General features: G+C 49.8%; 1 protein-coding gene and 1 long non-coding RNA gene across 6 annotated transcripts in view; one reads left to right on the forward strand and one right to left on the reverse strand.

The window, feature by feature from the left end:
• DDB2 (damage specific DNA binding protein 2) overlaps positions 1-1,418 on the reverse strand; it is a 29,439-nt gene extending 28,021 nt beyond the window's left edge. The window contains exon 1 of one of the 5 annotated variants that reach the window (XR_010121260.1): positions 995-1,297. Coding sequence is in view for 4 of the 5 variants with exons in the window: in XM_055281673.2 (XP_055137648.1) it covers positions 995-1,121 (127 nt within the window). In the remaining variant the exon portion in view is untranslated. Of the gene's footprint in view, positions 1-994 lie in introns of all 5 variants that reach the window. The other 4 variants (XM_055281673.2, XM_055281675.2, XM_055281674.2 and 1 more) reach the window with 4 other exon arrangements.
• On the forward strand, positions 208-10,067 carry LOC134736869 (uncharacterized). The gene is made up of 3 exons (XR_010121275.1): positions 208-703; positions 4,653-4,769; positions 9,706-10,067. It is a non-coding gene; the product is annotated as an uncharacterized lncRNA (long non-coding RNA).
• The last annotated feature ends 11,314 nt before the right edge of the window (positions 10,068-21,381 follow it).

A 21,381-nucleotide genomic window follows, 5' to 3' on the forward strand; every position in this document is an offset into this window, starting at 1 on the left:
TTCATTCGGCATGGTTAATCTCTGTCTCATCATCTCCTGCGGCCTTTCCATGTCTGTGTGATCTCACCCAGCACCAGAAATAAAAAAATGAGTGGGGATTTAGCCCCTTCCCCAAAACACTGCCACAAACAGTAAGTCTGAAGTGAAAGTAAATACAACCGTGCAGGGTTCCTGAGAATCCAGCCAAAGAAACACACAAGAATAAAGTACGCTGCAGAACTCTTCCCAGTTCGGGCTGCAAAACTCGAGAAGGGACTGGGTCACAATTTTATAATTCACAAATAATGCACAATAAAAAGATTTTAGGGCAGCTTGGCAGAAGTCACCGTTTAGGAAAAGAAGGAATAGGAAGGCCTGGAATGCTCTTAACTAGGTTACTTCTGGGGAGGTAAGTGAAATTAGAACAGCAATAAAGCAACAACTCCGGATCACCAAACTGTACTTGAGGACCCAATCGCTATAGGTCCGACGTCTTGACAACCAATCCTTTCTTCTCATGGACAAAAACCACTTGATTAACAAGCCCCAGCTCCAGTTTTTGAGTGTCTCGAAACTCCTTATAGCCTCAGGTTCAAGCCCCAGTAAACCTCAGAGAATGAGCTTTCTAAGGAGGGAAGGAATTGAGGACCCTCACAACTGACCACCGAGGACGTGCAGCTAACAAGCGTGACTATGAAATCCAGCACACACAGCGCCAGGAAAGGTAGGATTCTCTGAAGCCGTCCTAACAGTGCAAGAACCCTGATACAAACAAGGAATCTGACAAGTCCGCGTGTCTGTTGTTACGGAGCTCATCTGCTTCCTGTTACCTAGCGGGAGGGGTGTTGAAGCCTAAACACTCTGGTGTCAAAGGACCTGCAGGTAGAATGCACAGCCGGAGGCATCCGTGACCTGCGCGGGCCTCGGGAGCCTTGGAGCACCCATCCCCCGCTGCAGCCTCCTGCGCGAGCACCCCAAAAGGCGGAAATATTCAAGCAGCAGGCACAGGCAGTACCGGAGCCCTTCGCACAGAGCTTCTTGGCCTCGGGCTCCAGCTCCCGGGGACTCCTGCTCCTCTTGTTCCGGGGGCGTAATACAACCTCGGAGGTCTTCTGGGTTTCTGGGCGTTTCTTGGGAGCCATCGCGTCCTCCGTGCGAAGGGGTACTGTGCTCTATGCGAAGATCATGGAGGGAGGATTGAGAGGCCTCTGGGGAGAAACAAGGCGGGGACTACAAAACTGCGGGGCCACAGGTAGCCGGGCTAAGCCAACTTCCCGCCAAACATGCCCGGGGCTTGTTCAAACCAGCTTGGAGCTCCGGCCCCACCCGTCTCGGAGACCCCGCCCCTTCCTGGAAGGCGGGGGCGCGGGGAGGGGGCGGTGCCAAGGGGCGGGGCCAGCGCTCCCGGGAGGGGCGGGAACTGCGCCAGGGCCTGTGCCAGCCCGGGTCAGCTGACCTGACCGGAGCAAAGATGATCCCCGGCTTTACGGTTTTTGTTTTTTTTTTTTAGCGACAGGGTCTGGCTCTGTCGCCCACGCTGGAGGGCAGTGGGGCGATCATAGCTCAGTGCAGCCTCCACCTCCTGGGCTCAAGCGATCCTCCCACCTCAGCCTCCTAAGTAGATGGGACTACAAGCTACGCCACCACGCCCGGCTAATTTCTCTCTCTCTCTCTCTTTGCTTTTTTTTTTTCTTTTTCTGGAGAGAAGGGGTCTCGCTTTGTTGTCCAGGCCGGTCTTTAACTACTGGGCTTAAGTGATCATCCAGCCTTGGCCTCCTGACACGAACCCTCCTCAGACGCAGCGCTGCCAGGCCTCTGCGGGTCCGGGGAGGAGGCCTGGTGCCAGCCAAGGCTCTGGCTCCTGCCTTGCAATTGGTGATGACGCCCGCTCGGGCTTTGGGATTGGCTGGTCCCTACAGGGTGTAGTTGGGGCGTGGCGGCTTTGTAGAGAGCTAGTGCCTTTCCTTAGAAGCTGGGCTCTACCAGCGGTCAGCTTTGCAGTCGAATTCCAGAAACTACAGTCCCATCGAATCCAAGCTGCTTCTCTGTGAAGGGAGAATCATTGGAACTCCTTGCCTTTTTTTTTTTTTTTTTCTAGAGACAGTGTCTCTCTTCCCTTACCCAGGCTGGAGTGCAGTGATGTAATCACAGCTCACTGCAGCCTTTACCCAGGCTGGAGTGCAGTGATGTAATCACAGCTCACTGCAGCCTTGACCTCAAGTTTCACTGATCCTCCCACCTCAGCCTCCCAAGTAGGCTTGCAGACCTGCATCCCCAAGCCTAATTTTTTTTTTTTAATTTTTGTAGAGACAAGGTCTTGCTGTGTTTCCCACATTGGTCTGGACCTCCTGGGCTCAAGTGATCCTCCCGCCTCTGCCTCCCAAAGTGCTGGGATTACAGGCATGAGCCACCGTGTCTGGCTCTCACTGCTTTTTTGTTTGTTTGGTCGTTGGCTGTTTGTTTGTTCTTTCTTTCTTTCTTTCTTTCTTTCTTTCTTTCTTTCTTTCTTTCTTTTTCTTTCTTTCTTTCTTTCTTTCTTTTTTTTGAGACAGGGCCTCTCTCTGTCACCCAGGCTGGAGTGCAGTGGCAGGATGTGGGCTCACTGCAGCCTGGACTTCCTGAGCATCGATCCTCCCACCTCAGCCTCCCGACTAGCTGGGACTACAGGTGCGCGCCACAACACTCAGCTAATTTTTGCATTTTTTGTAGAGACAGAGTCTCCCTAAGTTGCCTAGGCTGGTCTAGAACTCCTTGCATCCATCCACCTCGGTCTGCCAAAGTGCTGAGATTACAGGTGTGAGCCACTGTGCCCAGCCTCCTCACTGCTTTTTTTTTTTTTTTTTTTTTTGAGACAGAGTCTCACTCTGTCACCCAGGCTGGGGTGCAGTGGCACAATCTCGGCTCACTGCAATCTCCGCCTCCCGGGTTCAAGTGATTCCCTTGCCTCAGCCTCCGGAGCAGCTGGGACTAGAGGCACGCACCACCACACCCGGCCAGGATGGTCTCGATCTCCTGACCTTGTGATCTGCCTGCCTCGGCCTCCCAAAGTGCTGGTATTATAGGCGTGAGCCACCACGCCCAACCTCTCAGCCTCTCACTGCTTTTAACTAAGACTTGCCTAACCTGTTGGGTGTCCACCTAGGAGCAGCCTGGGACAGTGATGGGCCAGAGGGCATGCAGCCAGCTGGACTTAGAACTCCTACGCCCTCGCTTCAGCCAAAGTCCAAGTCTTGAAGGTTCAGAGGTGAGGCCACGCTGTCCTGCCTAGCCTGAAAAGAGGCAGTTTGGATGCACCCTCGTTTCTGCGAAGAGGCAGGCAGGAGTTGGGCTTCCTCAGGCACTGCTGGGCCTTTCCTCCACCCACTAAGCCCCATGCCTGACAGTTTTTGGGGTTGGGAGGAGATATACAAAAATGCATTAATGGTAGGCCATCGCGTTAGCTCAAGCCTGTAATCCCAGCACTTTGGGAGCCTAAGGCAGGTGAATCACTTGAGGCCAGGAGTTCAAGACCAGCCTGGCCAACATGGTGAAACCCTGTCTCTACTAAAAATACCATCAGGCACAGTGGCTCATGCCTGTAATCCCAGCGCTTTGGGAGGCCGAAGCGGGCAGATCACTTGAGGTCAGGAGTTCGAGACTAGCCCGACCAACATGGTGAAACCCCGTCTCTACTAAAAATACAAAAATTAGCTGGGGCGTGGTGGCACTCGCCTGTGGTCCCAGCTACTTGGGAGGCCAAGGTGGGAGGATCGCTTTGGCCCAGGAGTTTGGGACTGCAGTGAGCTACAGTTGTGCCACTGCACTCCAGCCCGGATGACAGAGGTTTACTGTGTTTCTAAATAAATAAATAAAAATTGGCCAAACGCAGTGGCTCATGCCTGTAATTCCAGCACTTTGGGAGGCCCAGGCGGCCGGATCACCTGAGGTCGGGCGTTCGAGACCTGCCTGACCAACATGGAGAAAACCCATCTCTAGTAAAAATACAAAATTAGCAGGGCATGGTGGCACATGCCTGTAATCCCAGCTACTCAGGAGGCTGAGGCAGGACAATCACTTGAACCCGGGAGGCAGAAGTTGTGGTGAGCCTAGATGGCGCGATTGCCCTCCAGCCTGGGCAACAAGAGCAAAACTGTGTCTCAAAAATAAATAAATAAATAAAAATTAAATAAGCCCTTGCAACGGAATGAATGCTCTAAAAGGGAAATTGGAAGGCCGGTTGCAGTGGCTCACACCTATAATCCCAAAACTTTGGGAGACCGAGGTGGGCAGATCACCTGAGGCCAGGAGTTTGAGACCCACCTGGCCAACATGGTGAAACCCATCTCTATTAAAAATACAAAAATTAGCCAGGCATGGGGCACGTGCCGGTTATCCCAGCTACTCAGGAGGCTGAGGCATGAGAATCGCTTGAACCCGGAAGGCAGACGTTGCAGTAAGCTGAGATCATATCACTGCACTCTAGCCCGGACGACAGAGTGAGACTGTCTCAAAAAATAAAAAAATAAAAATTAAAAAAAAAGAAATGGCTTTGCCTGGGAAAGGGGCAAGCTGGGAGCTTCTCCCCTGCTAGCCTAGAGCTGTGTTTTCAGAGCTGTGTTGCAGAAGCAAACTGTTCGCCCCCTCCCCTTATTCAGACCAACCCACATGCCAACTAAGACCAACCTGTCCTTCAGCAGGGTGCTCGGTTGCAGGGGATATTGAAGTATAAGGAGTGGATTTTGCCTCTAAAAGATTTACAACCTACTGGGAACAGAAGAAAAATACACGTGAAACAAGTAAAATACTTCAAGGTAGGGACACATTTGAAGACTAACTATGCTACGCCCACCAAGGTTTTTGGTTTTTGGTTTTATGGAGACAGGGTCTCACTATGTTGCCCAGACTGGCCTTGAACTCCTGGGCTCAAGCCATCCTCTAGCCTCAGCTTCCCAAATTGCTTTGATTACAGGCATGAACTACCATGCCTGGTCACCAATTAAGGTTTTTGGATGCACTCAGGAAAGCTAATTCTATGGAGAAAGTACTGTTGCAACCGCCCAAGGAGTTCACTTTGCTTGAGCCAACTCATCAAGGCAGGGGAACTGCAATAGAGAAAGAGTAATTCACGCAGAGCCAGCTGTGTGGGATACCGGAGTTTTATTATTACTCAAGTCAGCTTCCTCAAGCATTTGGGGAGCAGAGTTTTTGTTGTTGGTGGTGGTGTTTTGGTTTTTTGTTTTGTTTTGTTTTGAGACGGAGTCTCGCTCTGCCACCTAGGCTGGAGTGCGGTGCCGCAATCTCGGCTCACTGCAGTCTCCACCTCCTGGGCTCAGGGAATTCTCCTGCCTCAGCACCCAGAGTAGCTGGGATTACAGGCATGCGCCACCATGCTCAGCTAATTTTGTATTTTTAGTAGAGATGGGGTTTCACCATGTTGGCCAGGCTGGTCTTGAACTCCTGACCTCAGGTGATCCACCCACCTCTGCCTCCCAGAGTGCCGGGATTACAGGTGTGAGCCACCATGCCCAGTCGGGGAGCAGAGTTTTTAAGAATAACTTGGTGATTTGGGGGAAGCCAGTGAGCCAGGAGTGCTGACTGGTCAGGGATGAAATCATAGGCAGTTGATGTTGTCTTCTTGCTCTGAGTCATTTCCTGGATGGGGGCCACAAGATCAGGTGAGCCAGTTTATTGATCTGGGTGGGGCCAGCTCATCCGTCAAGTGCAGGGTCTGCAAAATATCTCAAGCACTGATCTTAGGAGCAGTTTAGGGAGGGTCAGAATATTGTAGCCTCCAGCTGCATGGCTCCTAAACCATAATTATTTATAATCTTGTGGCTAATGTTAGTCCTACAGAGGCAATCTAGTCCCTAGGCAAGAAGGAAGATGGTCTGCTTTGGGAAAGGGCTGTTATCTCTTTGTTTTATGTATCGTATGTATGTATGTATGTATGTATGTATGTATGTATGTATGTATGTATTTTCGAGACAGAGTCTCTCTCTGTCGCCCAGGCTGGAGTGCAGCAGTGCAATCTCTGCCTCCTGGGTTCAAGCAGTTCTCCTGTCTCAGCCTCCCTGGTAGCTAGGACTACAGTCACACGCCACCATGCTCGGCTAATTTGTGTATTTTTAGTAGAAACGGGGTTTCACCATATTGGTCAGACTGGTCTCGAACTCCTGACCTCAGGTGATCCACCCACCTCGGCCTCCCAAAGTGCTGGGATTACAGGTATGAGCCACCGCGTCCGGCCATCATCTTTGTTTCATACTGTAAATTATAAATAAATTTCTCCCAAAGTTAGTTCAGCCTACGCCCAGGAATGAACAAGGACAGCTTGGAGGTTAAAAACAAGATGGAGCTGGTGAAGTTAGATCACTTTCACTGTATCGGTTATAATTTTTCAAAGGCGGTTTCACTGTCTTTGGGAAGACCTCACAGGGGAGATGGAATTTTGTGCAGTTTGACTTGAAAAAAGTAGTGTTTGGCTGGGGAAGGGAAAAGAGCCTCCTAGACAAGGGACAGCTTGGTGACATTCAGGAACAGTGTGAGTTCTGAGAAAGGAAATGAAGCCCTGGCATGGGGTAGTGGGCCTGGTACTATCAGCTAGGCCTTGATGTTCCACTGAAGTAAACAATTTCACAATACATGAACACCAGACAAAGCTACTCTGTGGCCATGATAAACCAAGAGAAAAACATCATCACGGCCGGGCACGGTGGCTCACACCTGTAATCCCAGGGAGGCCGAGGCAGGTGGGTCATGAGGTCAGCAGTTCAAGACTAGCCTGGCCAAGATGGTGAAACCCTGTCTCTACTAAAAATACAAAAATTAGCCGGGCACGGTGGCAGGTGCCTGTAATCCCAGCTACTCAGGAGGCTGAGGCAGGAGAATCGCTTGAACTCAGGGGCGGAGGTTGCAGGGAGCTGAAATCATACCACTGCACTCCAGCCTGGGCAACAGAGTAAGACTCTGTCTCAAAAAAAAAAAAAAAGGAAAGAAAAAACCATCATCACAGCGGGTGCAGTGGCTCATGCCTGTAATCCCAGCACTTTCGGAGGCTGAGGCGGGCAGATCGTGAGGTCAGGAGTTCAAGGCCAGCCTGACCAACATGATGAAATCCCGTCTCTACTAAAATTACAAAATTTAGCTCGGCATGGTGGCATGTGCCTGTAATCCCAGCTACCCAGGAGGCTGAGGCAGGAGAACAGCTGAACCCAGGACGCGGAGGTTGCAGTGAGCTGAGATTGCACCATTGCACTCCAGCCTGGGCAACAGAGCAAGACTCCATCTCAAAAAAAAAAAAAAATTAGCTGGATGTGGTGGCGCATGCCTGTAATCCCAGCTACTTGGGAGGCTGAGGCAGGAGAATCACTTAAACCCAGGAGGTGGAGGTTGCAGTGAGCAGAGATCATGCCGCTGCACTCCAGCCCAGGCAACAGAGTGAGACTCTGTCTCAAAAAAAAAAAAAAAAAAAAAAAAAAAAAAGAAAAGAAAAGAAAAGAAAAAAGAAAGCAAAAATGATGTCCAGATGTTTAGCTATCTGGAAATACCATTTATTGAGATGAGGTAAACTGTGAAAGAGACAGAAAAAGAAGGAAAGATCAAGAGTTCACTTTTGGACACATTAGATTTGAGATGCTGATGAGATGTCTGGGAGGATTTGTCAAGAAGGCAGGGCCGCCGGGCGCGGTGGCTCACACTTGTAATCCCAGCACTTTGGGAGGCCGAGGCGGGCGGATCACGAGGTCAGGAGATCGAGACCACGGTGAAACCCCGTCTCTACTAAAAATACAAAAAATTAGCCGGGCGTGGTGGCGGGCACCTGTAGTCCCAGCTACTCGGAGAGGCTAAGGCAGGATAATGGCGTGAACCCGGGAGGCGGAGCTTGCAGTGAGCCGAGATTGCGCCACTGCACTCCAGCCTGGGGGACAGAGCAAGACTCCGTCTCAAAAAAAAAAAAAAAAAAAAAAAAAAAGAATGCAGGGCCATGCACTATTCTGGACATCACCAATGAGACCCAGGAACCTGAGACCCAGGAAAAGGTACAGGGACCCTGCGCCTCAGCCATGCAATGGGAGCTCTGTGCCTGAGGTGAGGTTGGACCAGGGTGGAGAAGGGGGAGGATGGGAACTCATGCGTAAGTTGCGTCTGTGGTACACCTGGCATTCCGCTCAGCACTCTGTGTCACCGTGGCCTCACAACAACCTGGCAGAGTAGGACTTACTCTTCCCATTTTACAAAGGAGGAGACTGAAAATCAGAGAGGTGCTAAGATTTGCAGAGGGACACAGCTAAGAACTGGGGAAGTGAGGGCCGGTTGGTGACACTGAGCACCACAGCAGAGACCAGGTGTATTTGTTTCCCAGGGTGGCTGTAACCAGTTACTGTAAATGAGTGGCTTCAAACAACAGAAATATATTCTCTCACAGTTCTGGAGGCCAGAAATCCAAAATGAAAGTGTTGGCAGGGCCACACTCTTTCCCCAGGCTCTGGGGTAGAATTTTTTTTTTTTTTGAGATGGAGTCTTGTTCTGTCATCCAGGCTGGAGTGCAGTGGCGTGATCATAGCTGACTGAAGCCTCAGATTCAAGGGATCCTCCTACTTCAGCCTCCCCAGTAGCTGAGAGTACAGGTATGCACGCCACGCCTGGCTAATTTTTTTTTAGTTTTTGTAGAGATGTTGACCAGGGTGGTCTTGAACTTCCTGGCCTCAAATGATCTTCCAGCCTCAGCCTCCTAAAGTGCTGGGATTACAGGCATGAGCCACTGCACCTGCCAAGAACAAACCTTTAATTATATCCAAAAAGATCCTTTTTCCACATAGAATAACATCCACAGGTTCTGGGGATTAGGATATGGACGTATCTTTTTAGGGACTACCAGTCAACCCAGCTAGAGGAGCTAGAGGAGGCTGCAGCTGTTAGCCTTGGAAATCTTATAAAATGCTTTCAGAGCTTAAAAAGCAGGCAGCTTTTCCTACTTTTTCTTCATCCAGTTTCACAAATATGCCTCCTTGCAGGATGGCCCAGCAGCTTAAATGCTGCCAACCCAAGTGTGGCTTGGTCTTCTAGACTGTGTATAATTATGACAAAACCCTCAGATTCTGAGTCCTTATGACACAGGGATAGTCAAGTATGAAGGGGAGGCCGGGTGCAGTGGCCCACGCCTGTAATCCCAGCACTTTGGGAGGCCGAGGCGGGTGGATCACTTGAGGTTGGGAGCCCGAGACCAGCCTGGCCAACGTGGTGAAACTCCATCTCTACTAAAAATACAAAATTACCTGGACGTGGTGGTGCACACCTGTAATCCCAGCTACTCAGGAGGCTGAGGCAGGAGAATTGCTTGAACCTGGGAGGCGGAGGTTGTGGTGAGCCGAGATGGCGCCACTGCACTCCAGCCTGGGCAACAAGGGCAAAACTCCGTCTCAAAAAAAAAAAAAAAAAAAAAGTCTTCGGGGATGTGCATTCACAATTTGGAGCACAGGGGAGGACGTGTGTGGATTTGTACAAAGACACCGCCCCACCGGGCCATGGGCTTCACCAACAAGAACCACAGCTACCCAGGTAGCTTGCCACCTTCCTCCCCATAGAGAAACTAAGCTGGGGTTTCTTGAGCGAGTTTTTGTCATAGGGACAGGAGCCAACGCAGGGCAGTGGAAAGGAGGGTGGAAAGGAGGGTGGAAAGAGGGAAATGTAAAGGAATGTAAATGTAGTTCACCCAGCCCTGCTCACATGTGACTCATCCACCCACAGGGAACTAGCTTGGCTGTAACATAGACAGAATCATTTTTATTTCTGCCACTTGGGATTTTTGCCGTCCTTGGAAGAGGCCTTTGGCATGAGAACAGTGAGAGGAAGGATCTACCAGAACTCAAAACCCTGGTTTCTGATTCTGGAGTTCCAGTTCTTTCTATGATGGTTTTCAAACCAGTGAGGACTTCTGAGAACAGCAAAGGGCTTCTTCACCATCATCATGGGACCTTATCAGTAACTAACATATCACCAGGAGATTATATCACAATGTCTATTTGCAGAACACTTTACGGTTTACACATTTCACATATATTATTTCAGCACTCTGGCGATTGCTGTGCAAATCTGGCTGCCTAGAGAAGTTACCCGGCATTCTGTACATATGGTATTTTATGACATGATATTGATTTAGTGTGTGGATGGTGCCTCATCCCGCATAGGTGAGGCTTGGGTTTGGTTTTTTTTTTTTTTTGGACAGGGTTTCTGTTACCCAGGCTGGAGTGTAGTAGTTCGATCTCAGCTCATTGGAGCCTCAACTTCCTGGGCATCGATCCTCCCACCTTAGTCTCCCAAGTAGTTGGAACTACAGGCGCAGACCACCACGCCGGGCTAATTTTTTTTTTTGAGACAGCGTCTCACTCTGTCACCCAGGCTGGAGTGCAGTGGCACGATCTCGGCTCACTGCAACCTCCACCTCCTGGGTTCGAGCAATTCTCCTGCCTCAGCCTCCTGAGTAGCTGGGATTACAGGCGCACCACCGCGACCGGTTAATTGTTGTATTTTTAGTAGAGACAGGGTTTCACCATATTGGCCAGGCTGGTCTCGAACTCCTGACCTCAAGGGATCCACCCGTCTCGGCCTCCCAAAGTGCTGAGATCACAGCATGTGACACCATGCCCGCTTGAGGCTTGAGTGTGTGTGTGTGTGTTGTTTTGTTTTTTGGTATTTATGAAGCTATTTGACACTTCCATCACTATCCAAATTTATATACATATATATGTATAGTTGTTGTTTTTGTTTTGTTTGAGACAGTATTACTGTGTCACCCAGGCTGGAGTGCAGGGGCGCAATCTCGGCCCACTGCAACCTCTGCCTCTTGGGTTCAAGCAATTCTGCCCCAGCCAACTGTGTAGCTGGGACTACAGGCACATGCCCCCATGCCCAGATAATTTTTGTGTTGTTGTTTTTTGTTTGGTTCTTTTTTTGTTGTTTTATTTTGTTTCGTTTTTTGAGACAGAGTCTCACTCTGTTGCCCAGGCTGGAGTGCAGTAGCACAATCTTGGCTCACTGCAACCTCCGCCTCCCAGGTTCAAGTGATTCTCCTGCCTCAGTCTCGCAAGTAGCTGGGATTACAGGTGCCCACCACCACGCCTGGCTAATTTTTGTATTTTTAATAGAGACGGGGTTTCACCGTTTTGGCCAGGTTGGTCTTGAACTCCTGATCTCGGGTGATCCGCCCGCTTTGGCCTCCCAAAGTGCTGGGATTACAGGCATGAGCCACCGTGCCCGGCCTAATTTTTGTATTTTTAATGGAGATGGGGTTTCACCATGTTGGTCAGGCTGGTCTCAAACTCCTCACCTCAAGTGATCTGCCCACCTCGGCCTCTCAAAGTGCTGTGATTACAGCCATCAGCCACCGCATCCAGCCCAAAATTGTATTTTTGACACTGATTGCTGCTTCCAGAGTGTGGGACTCCTGCCTTCATTCAGCACTGTTATGGATTTGCTCCTGTTAGGGCATTTAAATGTGTGTTGGAGACGCCAAGCAGCAAGGACTCTGGATGCCTGTATTCAGTCTATTTCCAAGCCTTGAGGAGGAATTTAATCTTCAGTTTGCTGCAAGTTCTGCAGAATCCTTGAGGCTGTTATTTGCAAACCACTGGATGCAGTGACTGTGTGGGAAGCTCACACACATCATCTATGTGGATTATGGATGATTTTGCAGACTCAGCAAAGCATTTGGATCCACAGACCACTTGAACAGAATCAGAGTCGTGTATTACCCTGCACCAGGAAAACGCATCCCACTAGATGGAAATTTCCCAGAGGGAGCCTAGAGTTGAAAGACTTCTGCTGCTTTTACAGCAAGTCACGAAATCCACAGGTCCCAAAACTGGAAGGGATCCGAGGGACCGTCTAATCCTTCCCCTTTCATTTTAGGATGAGGAAGCTACAGCCTAGAAAACTGAAAGGATGGGGCCGGGCGCGGTGGCTCACGCTTGTAATCCCAGCACTTTGGGAGGCCGAGGCGGGCAGATCATGAGGTCAGGAGATCGAGACCACGGTGAAACCCCGTCTCTACTAAAAATACAAAAAAAATTAGCCGGGCGTGGTGGTGGGCGCCTGTAGTCCCAGCTACTCAGAGAGGCTGAGGCAGGAGAATGGCGTGAACCCGGGAGGCGGAGCTTGCAGTGAGCCGAGATTGCGCCACTGCACTCCAGCCTGGGCGACAGAGCGAGACTCCGTCTCAAAAAAAAAAAAAAGAAAACTGAAAGGATGAACCCAAAATCCCATAGCCCAAGTCCAATGCTCTTTCCACTGTGCTATGTTATCTGTGCTAGAAAACACCCCAATAAAGCCAAATATTGTTTTGCAGATCAAAGAAACTGGCATCATTCAGGGTCATGCTCATGGTCTGTCCAGCTTCCAATGTGAACACGAGACCTTGGTTTGCTATCCCCAGCAGCTTTTCAGTGAGTTGCCTTGTGATGCCTTATGTCAAAGTAGTGTTACAGACAGGAGCAAAACGTCTGTAAACGGGGCTTCATGACACGGCCTCTCCATGGCAAGAAAGCAGAGCAGGGCCACGCCATCCTCCTCACTATCAGATTAGCAGTATCGAAAAGTAGATATTAAGTCAGGCATGGTGGCTCACACCTGTAATTCCAGCACTTTGGGAAGCCAAGGCAGGAGGCTCGCTTGAGCTCAGGAGTTAGAGACCAGCCTGGGCAACACAGCGAAACTCTGTCTCTACAAAAACTACAAAAATCAACTAGGTGTGGTGGCACACGCCTGTGGTCCCAGCTACTGGGGAGGCTGAGGTGGGAGGATCACCAGAGCCCCACAGGTTGAGGCTTCAATGAGCTATGATCATCCCACTGCACTCCAGCCTGCAGCCTGGGCAACAGAGTGAGACCTTGTCTCAAAAAAAAAGTATTAAAGTTTTTTGTCCACCCTGCATCTGGGGGCTCATCAGATGGGAATGGATGACTTTAAGCCCCTAGGAAGTGGTTTTGCTGTGTAGCAAAGGGAGCCGAAGTAAAACCTGGGGTTAGTTAAGATGCCTCAAAGCACAGCCTGAAGCAAAGCACTTTACTGGAGTGTGTGAGGCAGTTCTCCACTGCTCGAACATGGTTCTTTTGTTGTTTTTTTTGAGATGGTCTCCCTCTGTCGCCCAGGCTGGAGTCCCGTGGTGCAATCTCGGCTCACTGTAACCGCTGCCTCCCGGGTTCAAGTGATTCTCCTGCCTCAGCCTCCCAAGTAGCTGGGACTACAGGTTCACCACACCTAAGTTTTGTATTTTTAGTAGAGATGGGGTGTCGTCATGTTGGCCAAGCTGGTCTCGAACTCCTGACGTCAAGTGATCCACCCATCTCGGCCTCCCAAAGTGCTGGGATTATAGGCGTGAGCCACCGTGCCTGGCCCGCACATGGTTCTTTCTATCCACCATGGAAAACCTCTCGAATCCTAAAAATGCATTCTGGGAAAACGTGGCATTAAGCAGACATTTCCCTTGCTCATAAATCCGTTATAGCTGGAGGCGGCCTCCCTGCCCATGCATTTCCTGCTGCCTCTGCCTGGAGCACCCTCCCCCTCCCCCTCGATCAATCTCAAGATTCAGCTTAAGTGTCACCTTCTTTGGGAAGACTTCCTTGACACTGTCTTTTCTTTTTTCTTTCTTTCTTCTCTTTTTCTTTTTTTTTGAGGCAGGGTCTCTCTCTGTTGCCCAGGCTGGAGTGCAGTGGCAGAATCGCAGCTCACTACAGCCTTGAACTCAAGTGGTCCCTCCACCTCAGCCTCCCCAGTAGCTGAAACTACAGGTGCAAGCCACCATGCCCCAGTATTTTTTTTTTGTTTTTTTGTTTTGTTTTTTTTAGAGTCGTGGTCTTGCTATGTTGCCCAGGCTGGTTTGAACTCCTGGCCTCAAGTGATCCTCCTGCCTTAGCCTCCCAAAGTGCTGGGATTGCAAAGTGCTGGGACTGCTGGTGTGAGTCACCACCCCCCGGACAACACTGTTCATTCTTTTTGTTGTTGTTGTTGAGACGGAGTTTTCGCTCTTGTTGCCCAGGCTGGAGTGCAATGGCGTGATCTCGGCTCACAGCAACCTCCGCCTCCTGGGTTCAAGCCATTCTGCTGCCTCAGCCTCCAGAGTAGATGGGATTACAGGCATGTGCCACCACACCCAGCTAATTTTATATTTTTAGTAGAGACAGGGTTTCTCCATGTTGGTCAGGCTGGTCTCGAACTCCGGACCTCAGGTGATCTGCCCACCTCGGCCTCCCAAAGAGCTGGGATTACAGGTGTGAGCCACCGTGCCCGGCCAACACTGTTCATTCTTTGCCCCATTCTAAGCTGACTTAAAGTGCCCCTTTTCTGTGGCCCCCCTCCCTCCATGCCTCTTCTCTCAGCAAGCTTATCACGTTCTATTGTAGTTGTAGGTTTACTTGTCTCCCACTCTTAGAAGAGACACTCCATTGGGGGCAAAGAGTGTTTTCCATTTCAGCATTTCTTTTTTGTTTTTGTTTTTTTTAAAGACAGGAGTCTAGGCCGGGCACAGTGGCTCACACTTATAATCCTAGCACTTTGGGAGGCCAAGGTGGGTAGATTGCTTGAGCCCAGGAGTTTGAGACCTGCCTGGGCAACATGGTGAGACTCTGTCTCCAACAACAACAACAACAACTTAGCTGGGCATATGCAAGCCTGTAGTCCCAGTTACTCAGGAGGCTGACAGGGGACAATTACTTGAGCCTGGAAGGTGGAGGTTGCAGTGAGCCGAGATCTCACCACTGCACCCCAGTCTGGGTGACAGAATGAGACCTTGTCTCACAGGAAAAAATAAAATAAAAAGACAGGAGTCTGGCTCTGTCACCCAGGCTGGAGTGCAGTGGCATGATCATAGCTCACTGTAATCTTGAACTCCTGGCTCCAGTGATCCTCCTGCCTCGGCCTCTCAAAGTGCTGGGATTACGGGCATGAGCCACCACGCCTGGCTGAGCATTCCCTTTGAAACAGTGAAGAGGAGAGTAGATTTTAAATAAATGTCATTAGAATTAATGATTCTTCTGCCTGCCGTCCAATCACCTCCTTTATCTGGTCCCTCTTACTTTTTTTTTTAGACAGACTCTCGCTCTGTCGCCCAGGCTGGAGTGCAGTGGTGCGATCTTGGCTCACTGCAACCACCACCTCCTGGGTTGAAGCAATTCTCCTGACTCAGCCTCCCAAAGTAGCTGGGACTACAGGCATGTGCCACCATGCCCAGCTAATTTTTTTGTATTTTTAGTAGAGACAGGGTTTCGCAGTGCTAGCCAGGATGGTCTCGATCTCCTGACCTCGTGATCCACCCGCCTCAGCCTCCCAAAGAAGTGCTGGGATTACAGGCATGAGCCACTGCACCCGGCCTTTTTTTTCTTTTTTGAGACAGAGTCTTGCCCTGTCGCCCAGGGTGGAGTGCAGTGGTATGACCTCGGTTCACTGCAACCTCCACCTTCCAGGTTTAAGCAATTCTCCTGCCTCAGCCTCCCAAGTAGCTGGGACTACAGGTGTGCGCCACCATGCTCAGCTGATTTTTGTATTTTTAGTAGAGACAGGGTTTTTCCATGTTGGCCATTCTGGTCTTGAACCCCTGACTTCAGGTGATTCACCTGCCTCAGCCTCCCAAAGTGCTGGGATTACAGGCGTGAGCCACTGTACCCGGCCTCCTCTTACATTTTTTTAAAAGAAATAGAGGCAAGAGAGGCCTCACTATGTTGCCCAGGCTGGCCTCAAACTCCTGGGCTCAAGTGATTTTCCTGCCTCATCCTCCTGACTAGCTGGGATTCCAGGCACACGCTACGGTGCCCAGCCAGCCCCTCTGACTCTTGAAAGATCTTCAATATGAGGATCTCTTCAAGCTGCCTCCTAACCTACCAATAAATGTCACTGTTCCCAGCCAGCCACCACCAGGAACACTCCTGTAGCTGAAATTTGAGTTTATTGCTGTTTGCAGTGGAGAATGTGTACTGGGGGAATGATGGGACATCTGTCTAAGAGGATGTTAGAAAGGACTTATTATAGGATTTGACTTGCATTGGGTGATTTGGAGAAGAGTCAAAGAAACAGGGCTTTGCTTTAAATTGGAGGCTGTCAGGAAGTGGGGGTAATACTATAATTTTGTTGTTGTTGTTGTTTTTGAGACAGAATTTTGCCCTTGTTGCCCAGGCCGGAGTGCAGTGGCATGATCTCGGCTCACTGCAACGTCCGCCTCCCAGGTTTAAGCAATTCTCCTGCCTCAGCCTCTGGAGTAGCTGGGATTACAGGCATGCGCCACCACACCCAGCTAAATTTTTGTATTTTTAGTAGAGACAGGGTTTCTCCATGTTGGCCAGGCTGGTCTCAAACTCCTGATCCCAGGTGATCTGCCCGCCCCGGCCTCCCAAAGTGCTGGGATTACAGGCGTGAGCCATGGTGCCTGGCCCTTAAGATTGGTTATTGAAGTGGTTCAGAGCATGCCACCCCAAAATACGCCACTTTAGCATACTGATTATATATTCGGCTGAAGGCACAAGAGAAACAGCAGATACAGGAAAGGATCTCTGACCTCTCCCGTTCTACCTAAAAGAGGTCATAAAATTTCCCATAAGAAAGGTTCCTTACCTAAACCAGGAAGAAAGAGACTGAGAAGCCATGCCCAAATGGATCTGTACAAACAAACCTACTAAAATAAGCCTTATCTTCCATTACTTTCCTCCATCTATTTTCTAGTCACTGTCTCACAATTTACTGCCCCTAGTTCAAGCCTCTTTGTCTTGTCACATCCCCACTGTGCCCGGTTGTGAACAATTGACTGTTCTTTTTTCTTTTTCTTTTTTTTTTTTTTGAGACAATCTCCCTCTGTCACCCAGTCTGGAGTGCAGTGGCACAATCCTGGCTCACTGCAACCTCTGCCTCCCGGGTTCAAGCGAGTCTCCTGCCTCAGCCTCCCAAGTAGCTGGGATTACAGGCACGTGCCATCATGCCCAGCTAATTTTTGTATTTTTGTAGAGACGGGGTTTCACCGTGTTGGCCAGGCTGGTCTTGAACTCCTGACCTCAGGTGATCTGCCCCCTCGCCTCCCAAAGTGCTGGGATTACAGATGTGAGACACCGCGCCCGGCCCACAATTGATTGTTCTTTGTGTAAAAAGGTAAAGGTATATAAGCTTTTGAGCCTAACAGCGTCTTTGAGTCTTCATTTTCTTTCTGAAGTCTCCCATGTACAGGCAAAAATATTAAATAAAATTTGTATGCCTGCCTGGGCATGGTGCTCACACTTGTAATCCCAGCACTTTGGGAGGCTGAGGCGGGCAGATCACGAGGTCAGGAGATCAAGACCATCCTGGCCAACACGGTGAAACCCAGTCTCTACTAAAAATACAAAACATTAGCCCGGCGTGGTGGCGGGCACCTGTAGTCCCAGCTACTCTGGAGACTGAGGCACGAGAATCGCTTAAACCTGGGAGGCAGAGGTTGCAGTGAGCCGCTATGACACCACTGCACTCTAGCCTGGGCGACAGAGCAAGACTCCATCTAAAAAAAAAAAAAAAAAAATTGTATGCCTTTCTTCTGTATATCCGTCTTACATCAGGTTTTATTTTTTCTCTTTTCTTTTTCTTTTTTTTTTTTTTTTTTAAGACAGGGTCTCAGTCTCCCAGGCTGGAATGCCATGGCACAGTCAGCTCACTGCTGCCTCAGCCTCCCAGGCTTAAACGATCTTCCCACCTCAGCCTCCCAAATATCTGGGACCACAGGCTTGTGCCACCATCAGCTAATTTTTAAATTATTTTTATAGAGATAAGGTCTTACTATGTTGCCCAGCTAGTCTTGAACTCCTAGGCTCAAGCCTCCCGCCTCAGCCTCCCAAAGTGCTGGGATTACAGGTATGAGCCACCACACATGGCCAGTTTAATTTTTTTTTTTTTTTTTTTTTTGAGACGGAGTCTCACTCTGTCACCCAGGCTGGAGTGCAGTGGTGCAATCTTGGCTCACCGCAACCTCCGCCTCCTGGGTTCAAGCAATTCTCCTGTCTCCACCTCCCGAGTAGCTGGAATTAAAGGCACGCCCCACCACGCCCGGCTAATTTTTGTATTTTTGGTTTTTTTTTAGTAGAGACGGGGTTTCACGATGTTGGCCAGGCTGGTCTCGAATTCCTGACCTCAGGTGATCCACCCGCCTTGGCCTCCCAAAGTGTTGGGATTACAGGCTAATTTTTGTATTTTTAGTAGAGACGGGGTTTCACCATGTTGGTCAGGCTGGTGTCAAACTCCTGACCTCAGGTGGTCTGCCCTCTTTGGCCTCCCAAAGTGCTGAGATTACAGGTGTGAGCCACCTTGCCCGGCCCCATGCATGTCTCATACCTCCATGGCTACCATCCTAGAACAAGCCACCCTGTTCATCTTATGTGGTCATCTGACCCCTGTACCATCTACCGCAGGTACTTCTTAATTGGATTTCCCTGCTTTTTCTCTCTTTCTAATCCATGAGTCAGGCCAGTTTTTGTGTAAGGGGCAGATAGTAAATATTTTAGGCTGTCTGAGCCATATAATTTCTGTTGCAACTACGGTACTAACTCTACCATTGTGGTGTGAAAACAGCCAAAGTCAACTTATAAATGAATGAGTGTGGCTGTGTTCCAATCCAACTTTACTTATAGACGCCGAAATTTGAATTTCCTGTAACCTTTGTGCGTCACAAAATAGTCTTCTTTTTATTATTTTTTTCATCCATTTAAAATGGTAAAAACCAGCCCAGCGCAGTGGCTCACGCCTGAAATCCCAACACTTTGGGGAGCCAAGGCAGGAGGATCACTTGAGCCCAGGAGTTCAAGACCAGCCTGAGGAACACAGGGAGACGTTGCCTCTGTGGAAAAAAAAAGAAAGGGCGCAGCACACCAACATGGACATGTATACATACGCAACAAACCTGCACGTTGTGCACATGTACCCTAGAACTTAAAGTATAATAAAAAATAATAATAGCCGGGCGCGGTGGCTCACGCTTGTAATCCCAGCACTTTGGGAGGCCGAGGCGGGCAGATCACGAGGTCAGGAGATCGAGACCACAGTGAAACCCCGTCTCTACTAAAAATACAAAAAAAAAAAATTAGCCGGGCGTGGTGGCGGGCGCCTGTAGTCCCAGCTACTCGGAGAGGCTGAGGCAGGAGAATGGCGTGAACCCGGGAGGCGGAGCTTGCGGTGAGCCGAGATTGCGCCACTGCACTCCAGCCTGGGCGACAGAGCGAGACTCTGTCTCAAAGAAAAAAAAAATAATAATAATAATAAATAAAAGTAAAAAAAAGAAAAAAAGTAAAAACTACTCTTAGCTGTGGGCCATACAGGCCATGGTTTGCTAATTCCTTGCTCTAATCCATTCCTCATGCAACATCCAAAAGGGCCATTCAGTTCCCTCCTCTGCTTAAATCCCTCCAAGCGCCCCCTCCTGCACTCGGAACAGAACTCACAAAGCCTGGTAGTGTCCGGGTGCTGCCTGCCTCGCCCACCTCATTCTGGGCCTCTCACCCGCTCATTCACCGTGCCCTGCCCACTCCACCCTTCTGACCCGGAAGGTCAAGTTCTCATGTAAGGACCTTTGCATACATCAGTCTTCAGTTGTTCTGCCTGGAATGCCGTTCCCTAGGTCCCCTCTTCACCTTCTTAACTTCCATTTGTCTTTTGGGTCTTTTTGGATGGAGGCTTAAACTCCCTGAAGCCACACTCCCACTATCCTCTTCCAGCACACTGTCCCTTTTTTTTTCCTTCAAACGCTCATGACAATTGGTAATGATGTTTTTGGACTTTTATTTGATTTCGGTGGAAAATTCCATGAAGTTAGGCATCTTGTCTGCTTTCTTTTTTTGTCTTAAGACGGAGTCTCACTCTGTCACCCAGGCTGGAGTGTAGTGGTGCCATCTCAGCTCACTGCAACCTCTGCCTCCCGAGTTCAAACAATTCTCCTGCCTCAGTCTCCTGAGTAGCAGGGACTACGGGCATGCGCCACTACGCCCGGTTAATTTTTGTATTTTTAGTAGAGACAGGGTTTCACCATGTTGGTCAGGCTGGTCTTGAACTCTTGACCTCAAGTGATCCACCCTCCTTGGCCTCCCAAAATGCTTGGATTACAGGCGTGAGCCACCGCACCTGGCCTGCTTTCTTTGAATTAAGGACTGAGCACCCAGCCTGGTGTTGGGCACACAATGGGTGCCCAAGTGCACCAGGGTAGGCTTCTGGAGCAGGAGCCTCCAGGCTGACAGGGCTGAAACCCGGAGTACACAATGGCAACTCCTGGGGTGTCTCCTGCCGACCCAGGGACCAGCTAAAGAATCTGCCTGGGGCAATGGCAGATTCCCGGAACTACCGGTTCCTCCCCTTTTTAGACTATATAGGATAACTTCATTTTTTTTTTTTTAATAGGGTAACTTCCTGACCCTGGAGAAACTTTCTCTATAGGCTGCACTGTTGAAACCTGCGATTCATTCTCACCCGAGTGCCATAGGTCTGCCTTGCTAACCCACAAGCAGCCTGCCCCACTGAGGTTAACCACTCTCAATAACTGGGACCACCAGTCTTTACACCGGACTGCCTGAGCTCTGAAAAACATAGCTGTGAAATTAGAATACTTTACTCAGCTGCCTGTCAGGAATGCTGGGGCAATGTCCAGAGGCCACGGAGGGAAACTCACAAAGCAGCCTTGGGAGGAGACAGCCCTGCCTGCAGCACTCAGCCGGCTGTGATCTACTCTCGGCAGGGTGGCCAGAGTTATCTTTAGAAAGGGGAAATCTGGCCGGGCGTGGTGGCTCACGCCTGTAATCCCAGCACTTTGGGAGACCGAGGCAGGTGGATCACGAGGTCAGGAGTTCAAGACCAGCCTGGTCAAGATGATGAAACCCCCGTCTCTACTAAAAATACAAAAATCAGCCGTGGTAGCAGGCACCTGTAATCCCAGCTACTCGGGAGGCTGAGGCAGGAGAATTGCTTGAACCCGCGAGGCAGAGGTTACAGTGAGCCCAGATTGCACCACTGCACTCCAGTCTGGGCGACAGAGCGAGACTCTGTCTCAAAAAAATAAATAAATAAAATAAAAGGGGAAATCTGATCTACTTACTCTCACGCACACTCCCCACTGCCTATATAGGATAGAGTCCAAATTTCCTAGCCCACTTTGCAAATCTTCACCATCCAATCACAACCTATGTTTCCAGCTTCATCTTCCATCTGCTTCTGTTACCAGAAAGGTGTCCTGATCCAGACCCCAGGAGAGGGTTCTTGGGTCTCACGAAAAAAAGAATTTGAGGCGAATCCACAGAATAAAGTGAGAGCAAGTTTATTAAGAAAGTAAAGGAATAAAGAATGCCTACTCTGGCCAGGAACGGTGGCTCATGCCTATAATCTCAGCACTTTGGGAGGCTGAGGCAGGTGGATCACCTGAGGTCAGGAGTTTGAGACCAG

The sequence above is a fragment of the Symphalangus syndactylus genome, chromosome 6 (assembly GCF_028878055.3).
Source record: "Symphalangus syndactylus isolate Jambi chromosome 6, NHGRI_mSymSyn1-v2.1_pri, whole genome shotgun sequence".
Classification (NCBI taxonomy): Eukaryota; Metazoa; Chordata; class Mammalia; order Primates; family Hylobatidae; genus Symphalangus; species Symphalangus syndactylus.